The sequence below is a fragment of the Homarus americanus genome, unplaced genomic scaffold (assembly GCF_018991925.1).
Source record: "Homarus americanus isolate GMGI-L3 unplaced genomic scaffold, GMGI_Hamer_2.0 scaffold31037, whole genome shotgun sequence".
Lineage (NCBI taxonomy): Eukaryota > Metazoa > Arthropoda > Malacostraca > Decapoda > Nephropidae > Homarus > Homarus americanus.
In genome coordinates this window covers 8132183-8146466 of record NW_024722227.1, presented here as the reverse complement: position 1 = coordinate 8146466, position 14284 = coordinate 8132183, and the positions used below count along the sequence as shown (strand labels likewise).

General features: G+C 51.4%; 2 protein-coding genes across 2 annotated transcripts; both read right to left on the bottom strand.

The window, feature by feature from the left end:
- Positions 1-4208: 4208 nt before the first annotated feature.
- Positions 4209-6230, bottom strand: LOC121862508 (ras-interacting protein RIP3-like). The gene is given in 5 exon segments (XM_042360815.1): positions 4209-4792; positions 4837-5614; positions 5753-5954; positions 6026-6085; positions 6136-6230. Coding segments are annotated over 5 exon segments (1719 nt in total).
- Positions 6231-6351: 121 nt separating this feature from the next.
- LOC121862507 (myb-like protein Q) lies at positions 6352-14158 on the bottom strand. The gene is given in 4 exon segments (XM_042360814.1): positions 6352-6940; positions 7155-7812; positions 11837-12029; positions 14015-14158. Coding segments are annotated over 4 exon segments (1584 nt in total).
- Between the last annotated feature and the right edge of the window lie 126 nt (positions 14159-14284).

Here is a 14284-nt window from a genome sequence, read left to right as displayed (position 1 = left end):
AGGCCCTAAGAGACGGTTTGTATGTATTGTTACGTAAGGCCAGACTCAGGACCTCCTGGTGTGAGAACTCTCCCACCAGCACGAGCAATCCACAGCGTCTGGCGAACCCCCTAATAATTCCCGCATTCATTGGCACGATTATTTAACCTACACCAGACGAATAAGTCTCTCTCTCTCTCTCTCTCTCTCTCTCACACGGCGGACAGACGAACAAACAGGGGTAGAGAGGATGGAGTTGCTGGGGGAATAGTCTCACGGACACCAACAAGTTAGCGGCGGGTGGGAGAATAATTGTAATCCTTATTCACTCACAACAACTAATACTCAAATTATAGTCCTGGGTGTGACGGACCTGTGGGAGTGTGACGGACCTGTGGAGTGTGACGGACCTGTGGGAGGTGTGACGGACCCAGGGAGTGTGACGGACCGTGGTGGGAGGTGGACGGACCTAGGGAGTGTGACGGACCTGTGGGAGGTGACGGACCTGGGAGGTGACGGACCTGTGAGAGTGTGACGGACCTGTGGGAGGTGTGAGGACCTGTGGGAGGTGTGACAGACCTGTGGGAGTGTGACGGACCTGTGGGAGTGTGACGGACCTGTGGAGGTGTGACGGACCCTGGGAGGTGTGAGAGGAGTATGGAGAGAGGGCAGAGAGGGGTAATGTGTGGAACTAGTCACGGCTGACCTGTGGTGCCCTGCCTGTGAGGACGACCCCGTCCCGTTCACCCTGTCCTACACCACCACCTCCTCCTACACCGCCCCCCACTACCACTACCACCACCTCCTACCCGCCCCCACTACCACCACCTCCTACTCCGCCCCCACCACACCTACGCCACTACCCATACCTCCTTCAACACCGGTCCCAAATCTCTGTACAACAAAGCCACCTGTCCTGAGCCTCCTGGCCTCACACACACGCACGCACGCACACACACACACACACACACACACACACACACACACACGCACACACACACACACACACACACACACACACACACACACACACACACACACAGACAGCTTTGCTCTTACTGCCAATGCGCCACGTTGTTTTATCGTCACAAAGTACAACGTTTCCAGGAAGAATTGCTGGTAATAGCTTGAGGATGGCGATGATGACTCCTGCTGGGTTTTTTTTGAGTGACTGTTGTTGATATCTACAGTCTAGCTCTGGGTGATTGTCTGTGATTTATGTTTGTCCTATTATTGACGAGGGCATAATGTTGCGCTGTCCTGGTTAAAGTTTTCGTCGTCCAACCAAGACCTCGGACGATGGCTGTATCTGAGGAGTCGGTGTGACCTGTGACCTAAACACGTCACATAAATGAGATCACCTGAGGATTAGCCCCCAGCTTATTCACTATACGTTTATCCACCTTAACCTAACGCTTAACTCACCTTATCTAGCCTAAAAACCTAACCCTAACCTAACCAGCTTCAACCTAACCCTAACGCAACGATCTAACCTAATACATACCCCTTCCCAGGTAGCGTTAGGGTGTTTATTCATCGGGTGAAATAAGCTGAGGTGTCTAATCTTCAGGCGACTTTCATTTCAGTTATGAGTTGTAAACAGTGTTGATATTGTTTGTGTTATGACCCTGATGTGTTGTATAGAGGGTGCAGCTTGAGATCGTGTGTGTCTCTCTCTGTATCTCCAATCAAGGAAAGTCATCTAAAGTAGCATAATGCAAGAATCATTAACTATGGGGGGATTAGATTAGCGTTAGGTGAGGTAGATAGGTTAGCTTGGTGTTAGGTTAGGTTATGTTAGTTTGTGTTTGGTTAGGTTTTAGATTTGTTGAAGCTTGATTTGGTATGTTAGTTGATGATGAGCTGGTTTGGTATGTTGTGCTGTTTGAGTATTTACGGGTTTGATAGAGCTTGGATTTGGGTTATTTAGCTGGATAATTTAGCTTGCATTTGTATGTAGCTGGTTGGTATGTTAGCTGTCGTAGGTTGTCATTCTGCTGTAGAATGTGTTGCATGCTCATTTGGTTTTTTGGTTTTATGTTAGTGTGTTAGCTGGTTTTTGAGGTGGTGCACTGTGATATAGAATTATCTTTTTTAGTGTTCTGGAAGCTTCTAAACTGTTTGGTTAATTTTTGCACCAGAGGACCAGTTACACAAACACCGCCATGGCTGATGCTTGCTTTGTGCCTCCACCCACTGTTGACTACCTCCACCCTCCACCCACTGTTGACTACCTCCCGCCCTCCACCCCCACTGTTGACTACCTCCACCTACTGTTGACTACTCCACCCACGGTTGATTACCCGCCCCTCCACCCACTGTTGACTACCTCCTCCACCCACTGTTGATTACCCGCCCCTCCACCCACTGTTGACTACTCACCCTCCACCCACTGTTGACTACCTCCACCCACTGCTGACTACCTCCACCCACGGTTGATTACCCGCCCCTCCACCCACTGCTGACTACCTCCGCCCTCCACCCACTGTTGACTACCTCCGCCCCTCCACCCACCTGTTGACTACCTCCGCCCTCCACCCACTGTTGACTACCTCCGCCCTCCACACCCACTGTTGACTACCTCCACCCTCCGCCCACTGTTGACTACCTCCGCCCCTCCACCCACTGTTGACTACCTCCACCCACTGTTGATTACCTCCACCCACGGTTGATTCCCGCCCCTCCACCCACTGATGACCCCCGCCCTCCACCCACTGATGACTACCTATTCCATAATGAGTGATGACAGTGAGGGAAAACGTGATGAGGGGACAGGTAGGGGGAGGTGAGGGAGGAGGGAAGGTAGGGGGGTGAGGGAGGACGGTAGGGGGGTGATGATGGAGGAGGGTCGGGGGGTGGTGAAGGAGGTAGGGGAGGTGGTGAAGGAGGGAGGGTTGAGACCGATGGTGATTGACAGACTGGTGGCGGCAGTGACGGATGCTGTCCCTACTGCTGCCTGTACTACTGCTGTCTGCTTGTCCCTGCTGCTGCTCTGTACTACTGCTGTCCCTGTTGCTGCCTGTACTACTGCTGTCCTTGTTGCTGCCTGTACCACTGCTGTCCCTGCTGCTGCCTGTACCACTGCTGTCCCTGCTGCTGCCTGTACCACTGCTGTCCCTGCTGCCTGTTTCACTGCTGTCCCTGCTGCTGCCTGTACCACTGCTGTCCCTGCTGCTGCCTGTACTACTGCTGTCCCTCCTGCTGCCTGTACTACTGCTGTCCCTGCTGCTGCCTGTACTACTGCTGTCCCTGCTGCTGCCTGTACTCACTGCTGTCCCTGCTGCTGCCTGTACTCACTGCTGTTCCCTGCTGCTGCCTGTACTACTGCTGTCCCTGCTGCTGCCTTGGTACTACTGCTGTCCCTGCTGCTGCCTGTACTACTGCTGTCCCTGCTGCTGCCTGTACTACTGCTGTCCCTCCCTGCTGCCTGTACTACTGCTGTCCCTGCTGCTGCCTGTACTACTGCTGTCCCTGCTGCTGCCTGTACCACTGCTGTCCCTGCTGCTGCCTGTACTCTGCTGTCCCTGTGCTGCCTGTACTACTGCTGTCCCTGCTGCTGCCTGTACTACTGCTGTCCCTGCTGCTGCCTGTACTACTGCTGTCCCTCCTGCTGCCTGTGTACTACTGCTGTCCCTGCTGCTGCCTGTACTACTGCTGTCCCTGCTGCTGCCTGTACTACTGCTGTCCCTCCTGCTGCCTGTACCACTGCTGTCCCTGCTGCTGCCTGTACTACTGCTGTCCCTGCTGCCCCCCTTCCAGCGTCCCTTGCTGCCTGTACTACTGCTGTCCCTGTTGCTGCCTGTACCACTGCTGTCCCTGCCTGTAATACTGCTGTCCCTGCTGCTGCCTGTACTACTGCTGTCCCTCGCCCAGGTCACTGCTGTCCCTGCTGCTGCCTGTACTACTGCTGTCCCTGCTGCTGCCTGTACTACTGCTGTCCCTCCTGCTGCCTGTACTCACTGCTGTCCCTCTGCTGCTGCCTGTACCACTGCTGTCCCTCCTGCTGCCTGTACTATCTGCTGTCCCCTCCTGCTGTCTGTACTCACTGCTGTCCCCTCCTGCTGCCTGTACTACTGCTGTCCCTGCTGCTGCCTGCTGTACCACTGCTGTCCCTCCTGCTGCCTGTACTACTGCTGTCCCTCCTGCTGCCTGTACTACTGCTGTCCCTCCTGCTGCCTGTACTTGCTGTCTCTGCTGCTCCTCTTGTCCTGTTGTTACTCCTGATTTTCCTACTGCTGCTGCACCTGCTGCTGCTGGCACTGCTGCTGCCCCTGCTGTTGCTGGGTACTACTGCTGGCCGTGTTGTTCTGGGTACTGTTTGGCCTGCTGTTGCTGGCACTGTTGCTGGCCGTGTTGTTGGTGGAGGCATTGCTGCTGCCCCTGTTGTTGCTTGGTACTGCTGCTGGTCCTGTTGTTGCTGGGTACTGTTGCTGGTCGTTGTTGTTGGCATTGTTGCTGCCCCTGTTGTTGTTGGTACTGCTGCTGGTCGTGCTGTTGCTTACTGCTGCTGCCCCTGCTGTTGTTGGTACTGCTGCTGGTCCTGCTGTTGCTGAGTACTGCTGCTGCCCCCTTGCTGTTGTTGGTACTGCTCTGGTCTCTGTGTTGTTGGCACTACTGCTGGTCGTGTTGTTGTTGAAACACTGCTGCGCCTGCTGTTGCTGGTACTGTTGCTGGTCCTGCTGTTGTGACTGCTGCTGGTTGTTGCTGCGACTGTTGCTGCTCCTGTGTTCGGACTGCTCTGCCTTGCTGTTGCTGGCACTGCTGTCCTGCTGTTGCTGGGCAATATTGCTGGCCGTGCTGTTGCTGAGCACTGCTGTCCCCTGTTGTTGCTGGTACCGTTGCTGTCCCTGCTGTTACTGGCACTGTTGCTGGTCCTGCAGTTGCTGGGCACTTTGCGGTCGTGCTGGTGCTGAGTACCGTTGCTGCCCCTGCTGTTGCTGGTACTGCTGCTGGCCGTGCTGTTGCTGAGCACTGCTGCTGCCCCTGCTGTTGCTGGCACGTTGCTGGGTCCTGCTGTTGCTGGCACTGCTGCTGGTCTTGTTGTTGCTGGGTACCTGTTGGCCGTGTTGTTGTTGAGTACTGCTGCTGCCCCTGCTGTTGCTGGGTACTGCTGTTGGCCCTGCTGTTGTTGGGTACTGTTGCTGTCTCCTGCTGTTGCTGGTACTGTTGCTGGTCCTGTTGTTGTTGGGTACACTGCTGGCTGGTTTTGAGTACTGTTGCTGCCCCCTGTTGTTGCTGGGTACTGTTGCTGCCCCTGCTGTTGCTGGTACTGCTGCTGCCCCTGTTGTTGCTGGGTACTGCTGCTGCCCCTGCTGTTGCTGGGTACTACTGCTGGCCATGCTGTTGCTGAGTACTGCTGCTGCCCCCTGCTGTTGTTGGCACTGCTGCTGCCTGTTGTTGGCTTGCGCTCCCGCTGTTGCTGGACTACTGCTGGTCGCTGTTGCTGGGCACTACTGCTGGCCCTGCTGTTGCTGGGTACTGCTGCTCGGTTGTTGCTGGGTACTACTGCTGGCCCTGCTGTTGCTGGGTAGATTGCTGGCCGTTGTTGCTGGTACTGCTGCTGCCCCTGCTGTTGCTGGCACTGCTGCTGGCCCTGCTGTTGTTGGTACTACTGCTGGCCGTGCTGTTGTTGGCACTACTGTTGGTCTGTTGTTGCTGAGTACTGTTGCTGCCCTGCTGTTGCTGGGTACTGTTGCTGGTCCTGCTGTTGCTGGTGCTGTTGCTGCCCCCTGCTGTTGTTGGTACTACTGCTGGCCGTGTTGTTGTTGAGTACTGCTGCTGCCCCTGCTGTTGCTGGGCACGTTGTTGTCCTGCTGTTGTGGTACTGTTGCTGTCTCCCTGCTGTTGCTGGGTACTGCTGCGCCCGCTGTTGCTGGGTACTGCTGCTGGCCCGTGCTGTTGCTGAGCACTGCTGCTGCCCCTGCTGTTGCTGGCACTGCTGCTGCCCCTGTTGTTGCTGGCACTGCTGCTGGTCTCTGCTGTTGTTGGTATTGTTGCTGCCCCGCTGTTGCTTGGCACTACTGCTGGCCGTGCTGTTGCTGAGTACTGCTGCTGCTCCTGCTGTTGCTGGGTACTTTGCTGGTCCTGCTGTTGCTGGGTACTACTGCTGTTGCGTTGTTGCTGAGTACTGCTGCTGCCCCTGCTGTTGCTGGGTACTGCTGCTGTCTCCTGCTGTTGCTGGTACTGCTGCTGCCCTGCTGTTGCTGGCACTGCTGCTGCCCCTGCTGTTGCTGGGTACTACTGCTGGCCATGCTGTTGCTGAGCATCAGTTGCTGCCCTGCTGTTGCTGGTACTGCTGCTGCGCCTGTTGTTGCTGGCACTTGTTGCCCTCGCTGTTGTTGGGTACTACTGCTGGCCGTGTTGTTGTTGGCACTACTGCTGGCTTCCTGTTGCTGGGTACTGCTGCTGGCTGTGCTGTTGCTGGCACTACTGCTGGTCCCGCTGTTGTTGGGTAGTACTGCTGGCCGTGTTGTTGTTGAGTACTGCGTTGCCTGGGTTGCTTGCTTTTGTTGGTACTGCTGCTGGTCTCTGTTGTTGTTGGTGCTGCTGCTGCCCCTGCTGTTGCTGGGTACCACTGCTGGTCGTTGTTGCTGAGTACTGCTGCTGCCCCTGCTGTTGTTGGTACTGCTGCTGGTCTCTGTTGTTGCTGGGCACTGCTGCTGCCCCTGCTGTTGCTGGGTACTGCTGCTGTCCCTGCTGTTGCTGGTACTGCTTGCTGGCCCTGTTGTTGCTGGCACTACTGCTGCCCCTGCTGTTGCTGGGTACTACTGCTGGCCCTGCTGTTGTTGGGCACTGCTGCTGCCCCTGCTGTTGCTGAGTACTGCTGCTGGTCTCTGCTGTTGCTGGGTACTGCTGCTGCCCTGCTGTTGCTGAGCACTGCTGCCCTTTCGTTGTTGTTGGTACTACTGCTGATCCTGCTGTTGCTGGCACTGCTGCTGTCCCTGCTGTTGTTGCACTACTGCTGGTCCCTGTTGTTGCTAAGTACTACTGCTGGTCCTGCTGTTGTTGTACTGCTGCTGGTCGTGCTGTTGCTGGGTACTGCTGGTCCTGCTGTTGTTGTCACTGCTGCTGGTCGTGTTGCTGTTGCTGGGCGTGCTGCTGGTCTCGCTGTTGTTGGGTACTGCTGTCATCGTGCTGTTGCTGGTACTGCTGCTGGTCCTGCTGTTGCTGGGTACTACTGCTGGCCGTGCTGTTGTGTGGTACTGCTGCTGCCCCTGCTGTTGCTGGGAACTACTGCTGCCCTGCTGTTGCTGAGTACTGCTGCTGCCCCTGCTGTTGCTGGGTACTTCTGCTGGTCCTGCTGTTGCTGGTACTGCTGCTGCCCCTGCTGCTGGTACTGCTGCTGGTCGTGCTGTTGCTGGTTACTGCTGCTGGCCGTGTTGTTGTTGGGCACTGCTGCTGGTCGTGCTGTTGCTGGGCATCTGCTGGCACTGCTGTTGTTGGGTACTGCTGCTGGTCGTGCTGTTGCTGGTACTGCTGCTGGTCCTGCTGTTGCTGGTACTGCTGCTGGTCTGTTGTTGTTGGGTACTACTGCTGCCCGTGCTGTTGCTGGGTACCACTGCTGGTCTTGCTGTTGCTGGGCACTGCTGCTGGTCCTGCTGTTGCTGAGTACTGCTGCTGCCCCTGCTGTTGTTGGTACTCTGCTGGTCCTGCTGTTGTTGGCACTGCTGCTGGTCGTGCTGTTGCTGGGTACTGCTGCTGGTCGTGCTGTTGTTGGCACTGCTGCTGCCCCTGCTGTTGTTAGGTACCTGCTGCTGCCCCTGCTGTTGCTGGGTACTGCTGCTGGCCCTGCTGTTGCTGGGTACTGCTGCTGGCCCTGGTTGTTGGCACGCTCTTGAGACAGTTGTTACCATCACTGTGATCATGGCCACTACCCAGTAATGGTACCAGGTCCCACCGCTGTACTCAGTTACTCTTGCTGCTGCTCCTGCTATTTGTGTCACCACCACCGCCACTGCTGTTGGTTATGTTCTTAGGGGTGCTACTGCTGCTGCCACTTGTGTTCCGTTCCTATAGTTTGATAAGATAACCCCTCACCACACCCCGCTACCAGGTCACGTCTCTCTCCTGTCTGGCCTTGTCGCTTCCAGTGGGGGATATGGGAATTGTTCACTACCTGTCCGTCTAGTTGTGTGTGTGTGTGTGTGCGCGCGCTCTCGTTTTCGTGTTCGGCCGAGTATATCATGTACGCATGATTATGGACAACTTTCAAATTCTGTAATATTTCTTGGTTTTTGTGTGGACGTGACCCACCACTAAGATCAATGACGAATTCAGTCTAAGTTAATATATATATATATATATATATATATATATATATATATATATATATATATATATATATATATATATATATATATATATATTATTTTATTTTTTCCAGGGAAGTTAAAGTCTGGGGGTTAACTCTTGATGGACACAATGGAGTTTTTATTTATTTATTTTTATTTTTTACTTTTCCCCAAGAGGTGGTCGAGTGTGTACTGTAGGGTGTCCGAGGCTGGGAAGGTGTGTAGATTATTTAGGTAGAATAATACATAGACTAAGTAAACAACAACAGTACTAACGTGGCATGTACTGGGGCCTGCTGGAGACTCCTTTAAGACACCACCTTATCAATGCTGTACGTTGATCAGAAGACAGGTATTATCAAGTGCGGGAGTGACATTGTCGGGGAGGATGACACACTGAACGAATTGTTACATCAACCGATAGATAAGATGATGGGTGGTGTGTCGATTACTATAGTACAGATTGATAGTTGATTATTTTAGAGTATGATTGAGTCGATTACTATAGTACAGATTGATAGTTGATTATTTTAGAGCATGATTGAGTCGATTGCTATAGTACAGATTGATAGTTGATTATTTTAGAGTATGATTGAGTCGATTACTATAGTACAGATTGATAGTTGATTATTTTAGAGCATGATTGATAGTTGAATACTGTACTGAATGATTGATTGGTTAAGTTAGCGATAGGGTAGTTGATCTTACGGTGAAATAAGCTGTGGGGGGCTAATCTTCAGGTGATCCAACATAATAATCATATCTTGGAGGAACGATATTGATATTGAAACAGTTTATTTAGCCAGAAAAAAAGATACAGAGTTGATAATAATAACAATATTAACATGGCTGAGCTCTCCTCTAGGCACCTGATATATACTATACATTTATCTCAAGGAAGTATTATGTAACATTTAGTATGATCTGGAATAGTACAATAGCATGGTGGTAATAAGAACATCTCATAATGTTACCACAGTTATCACTTTATTATTTCGTTATTGACAAGTTTTACAGTGTACTTGACCATCCGAGGCTGTACAACACACAAGCTTCCAGACTGCATTGCCGCTTTTGTAGGATATCAAGTTGGGTATTGTGGCTGTGGTGGTGGTGTGACGGGGAAGATCTGAGGGTAAGGGGCGGTGTTGGGTATCTTGTCGACATTGCTTGTGACGCTGTTCCATCATCTTCTTTCCTTCCTGTTTTCATGTTCCGTCTTTTATCTCCCATCTTTCCCTTCTTCTTTCCATCCAGAATTCCGTTTCCTCCCGCCCCCTATTGCCTTTCTACCCTCTTTTCCTCCCCGCCTCCTCCTCCGCCCTATTGCCTCTTTCCTCACGTCAAGACATCGTCACCTTCCTCCTTAGACTCTCTTTGTACCCCGTGTGTGTCCTTCAAAGATCTTACCTATCGGGTTTGTATTACACCTGCTCAGCTGATCTTGTTGACCTCAGGTGTTAGGGGGACTGGGCAGGGAAAGGGCACAAGGGATGTAGTTCCCGGGCAGTGCCTTATAGTAGTTTTAAATGCCAGGTGGACGGGTGCCAGCTGCGGACAGTAATAGTCTGGTGTACCACAACATAGCTGAGTCCCCTGGTGGGTGGTTACCTCCTGCTGTGGTGCCACGTCCTCTGTACTAGCTCTCCCATCTGCTTACCGCCACCTCCTAGCACCACCACCTACAGCCACCACTACTGCCTGCTGGCTGAAAGCAAGACTCCCAACCAAAGCTTAACCAATTAGTTTTATTTTGTCTTAAATTATTATAACGTCTTTTATATGATATCTATGTCAATTGTGTCAAGGTAGTTATTGTTGTGTTAGAAGTTGATGACTTTTGTAGGGGGCAAGTGAAGGTCTATATACACCAGGTCGGCCAGACAATACACTGGCTCTGTGCATGACTTCGCGTGAGCCGGTCGCTCCCCAGTGAGAGACTGTGAGCCGCACACTTACCTAAGTCTGTTTATACAGCAGTACTATTTTTCTAAGTTACTTTTATTTCACTTATTGTTTTCAAGATGGCTAATGATAATCAACAGTTCCTATTTGGAAATAAAAGGATATTAATAGTTTTTAGTTTGTAAATTGTTTAATAATACCAATAATATACATCAGCAGTATTTGTTTACCTATCAGTATAATATAATGTATATTTTCGCCTTCAGACCTCTTGCCACAATAAAGGTCAGTAAAGTATTAAATAAAGCATGTTATATCTTACAAGTGTGTTACAATATGTAATTAAATAAATAAAAGCCGAAACAAATGTACACATTCATTTGACGTAATTGTAGTGGGCTTCAAATCTTAACATTATCGCAGTGGCTATTCAGTCGTCACCTGTTTTATAGACTGGTAGTTTACGCAGCCGTCCCGGGACGGTTACATAGACAACCAGGCTATTCAGCCATGAAACCATCGCCATGTGGGTCATAGGTGGATCTGAGTATTGACATCTTTGGAGAGGACAGCACAGGAGAGCAGAGGACAGGACATCTCTGGACAGGACAGGATTATTGGTAACTGGGCCTCAACCTGACATGGTCAGATCGGTGTACAGCCAGACGGACGCCTTTATGTGGCGGAAATGACAATTCGTTAATTAGACTGGCAGTTTTGATGACAAGAGGTCGTGGCTTCATCATGACCTACCACCAGGTATACACAGTTCCTCTGTGACGTGGACATCAAGACGGTCTTACCTGAGTCTGCCAGCTAGTCCAAGACACCAGATGTCGCTCTTGCCCACAAAGAGGAATTGTCAGTGGTGCTGTTTTACCACAAGTAACCTCTGTTGCTGGTGATGCATGTGTTAGATATCACACGTTTTTCCTACATTCGTTTGTACACAGTCAACTTAAAGCCCATGCACCTCTGACACAGGAGTGGTGTGTATCTGTGTGTGTGTGGCCGACTGACCACATAGGACAAAACCACAAACCACATACAAGTGCGAGGAAAGACAGTCAAGCAAGCAGCAGCCCTGAGTTTAATCCCTTTGATTTCTAAGTAGATTTAACTCAAAGGTAAACCAGTGAGGTATTTTCACAGCCAGTCATGTCTTGTGAATTGTGTTCATAATTGTTTGTTAAATATTTTATATAGAACAAAGTTTTATGTCCCCTGTGATACCACTTGCGAGGAAGTAACTACGAGTATTCACCTATGATGTCAATTGTATTTATTTCTTGGTGATGACTAACGTACCTAGTAGTGGGTGGAGCTGATGGCAGGGATTAAGGACAATGGATAATATCCTCTCTACATCCCTTGAGCGTAACCCAACACGGTCAGGATCGGCTCGTGTAACGTCATAGGACCTACGCGCAGGTGTATACAGACCTTGGGGGCAAGTGAAGGCGCGGGGATGCTGTATCGTGTAAACATGATATTTATAGTGAGTTAGCTCAGTTAGACTAGTTTATATTATTTATAGCATTCAGCGTCAAGTAAACCTTAGAACTAGTATTCCCACTGTGTCCACAAGTCGGGGCTACATGATGGAGCAAGTCAGAAGGTACACAGGTTGTTGGACACCAGTTTATTTATTTAATGTTGACTCCCTTTCAGCTTGTCACTCTCAAACCTTCGTGTATTATGCTTGTGTCCGAGGCCAGATACGGGTACACAGGGGTCCGTCAACCAGAAGTTACTGCGTGTAGGTCTCCGGATACATGACAGACGTGCCAAACTAAAATTCTCTGAGGGATGAAGAGATATGACCTCGATCTTGATCTCTGTAACAGAAGTCGCCTGCCATTAATCGGTTAAGAATTATAAGAAGACTGAAAAATATATACTCCTCGAGCATTATACATTATTATTATTCCCAGTAATACGATCTGTAATAAAGTTTTTACAGGGAGCTTTAAACTCTTCAGCATGTTGACCTGTTTTATAATGTCTCACTTAACCTTGTTCTGCAGACTTCTTGTAATATGTATAACTGTTGACCCATCATTGAAGCCGAAGTCCTTGGCCCTTTGTGAATATTTGTGATTTTTACTCCTCCGTCCACAGGTTAGACTCAGAGACACACTGACTACCTAAGTCAAATGTTTCTCCTTCAGGGGTACAAGATGATAGTGATGGTGCTGCTGTTTCATATTTTTTTCAGATTTGCTTCAATGTTTCGGTTGTTTCAATGGACTATTTCTGTTATTGTTTCCTATTGACTATTCCCGTTGTTGTTGACTCGTGAGCAATAACCGTGTCGTTTTGTTGATTATTGGCTCTGATAGTTGTAATGACCTCGTCCTGTTGGCCTTGACCTCCCTTTGTTGTTGTTTTGATGTGATGTCTTTCTGTTGTTTCTTGACCCTAATTAAATTTTTTTTGTTATTGTTGACATTTTTTTGGGGAATTTGTTGATTCTTGTTGACCTCTGCTTGTTGTTACCTTTGGTTATTGTTGTTGTTGTGGGACCCGGGTCATAAGTCGTGGTGGGCGTGTGACTGGTGGTGGGCGCGCGGTAAATTTTCATTGTATTATTATTAAGGGAGAGTTGAACACGCCATTGGGCTAACTTATGTTTTTCTGCGGGGCCAGACAGAGTTACGACTGCCGGACACGAAGCCCCACCACACGCGCCCCGATCCTCTTGTTTATGACCCCCTGCCGGACCTTAGCTGCCCTGCCTCGCCAAGCCTCGCCTCGTCCGCTAACGTGTGTGTGTGTGTGTGTGTGTGTGTGTGTGTGTGTGTGTGTGTGTGTGTGTGTGTTGTACCCCCCTTCCCCCTTCCTTCCCTTATACCAACTACTTTGACCACTTTAGTTTTCACATTTCCACCATCCTCCTCCTCTTGATCTTTCTTCCCCTTCTTCTTTATCTCCTCTGCTCTTCTTCCTCACCCCTACCTCATTCTACACCTCTCTTCCTCAACCTGCCCCACCTCCTCCACCTCCTCCTCCTCGAACCTCCTCCTCCTCGACTGCCCTCCTCCTCTCTCCTCCTCCTCCTCGACCTGCCCCACCTCTTCCTCGACCTGCCCCACCTCCCTCGACCTGCCCCCCACCTCTTCCTCGACCTGCCCCACCACCTCTTCCTCGACCTGCCCACCTCCTCCTCGACCCGCCCCCTCCTCCGGTCCTTGCACCACCAGTATCAGTACACCTGCCGCTCTCCCTGCCATCGCCCCCGCCGTCAGTGATATTACTGTTGTTTGCGTCACTGCTAGCGCCACCGTCACTAGCGCGCCACCAACCGCGCTATTAGCACCACCGCCACTACTAGCACACCGCCACTTACTGCGCCACCGCCACTACTGCCCACCGCCACTACTAGCCCACACCACTACTAGCCACTACTAGCACCCGCCACTAGCGCCACCGCCACTACTAGCCCCACCGCCACTACTAGCGCCACCGTCACTGCTAGCACAACCGCCTCTAATAGCGCCACCGCCACCGCGCCGCCGCCAGTATTAACACCACCGCCACGCGCACTACGCCACCAGCGCCACGCCACTGCTAGCGCCCGCCACTAGCGCCGCCGCCACTGCCAGCCGCCACCGCCACTACTTCACCATCACTGCGCTACCCACCGCCTCTACTAGCACCACTCTAGCGCCGCCGCCAGCCGCCACTGCACCACTACTACCACCGTCATTCCTAGTCCCGCAGTCACTGCTAGCGCCACCACCGCTAATAGCGCCACCGTCACGCGCCACCACCACTATAACGCCACGTCACTGCTCGCACCACCACCACGCTGCACCACCGCGCCGTATCGCCACTACTTGCACCAAACTAGCACGCTCAACCGCTCGCACCACCACCACCATTAGCACCACCGCCACTACTTGCACCATCGCCACTACTAGCACCACCACAACTGCTACTGTCACCGCCACGGTAAACGCCTCCGTCACTGTTGAGGCCATCGCCACTGCTATCGCCTTCGCCACTACTTGCACCACAACGATTTTCAAGAAGGGAGATAGATCACTACCGTCCCACCAGTTTAACATCAATCGTAGGCAAATAGCTGGAAGCAGTAATTTCAAACT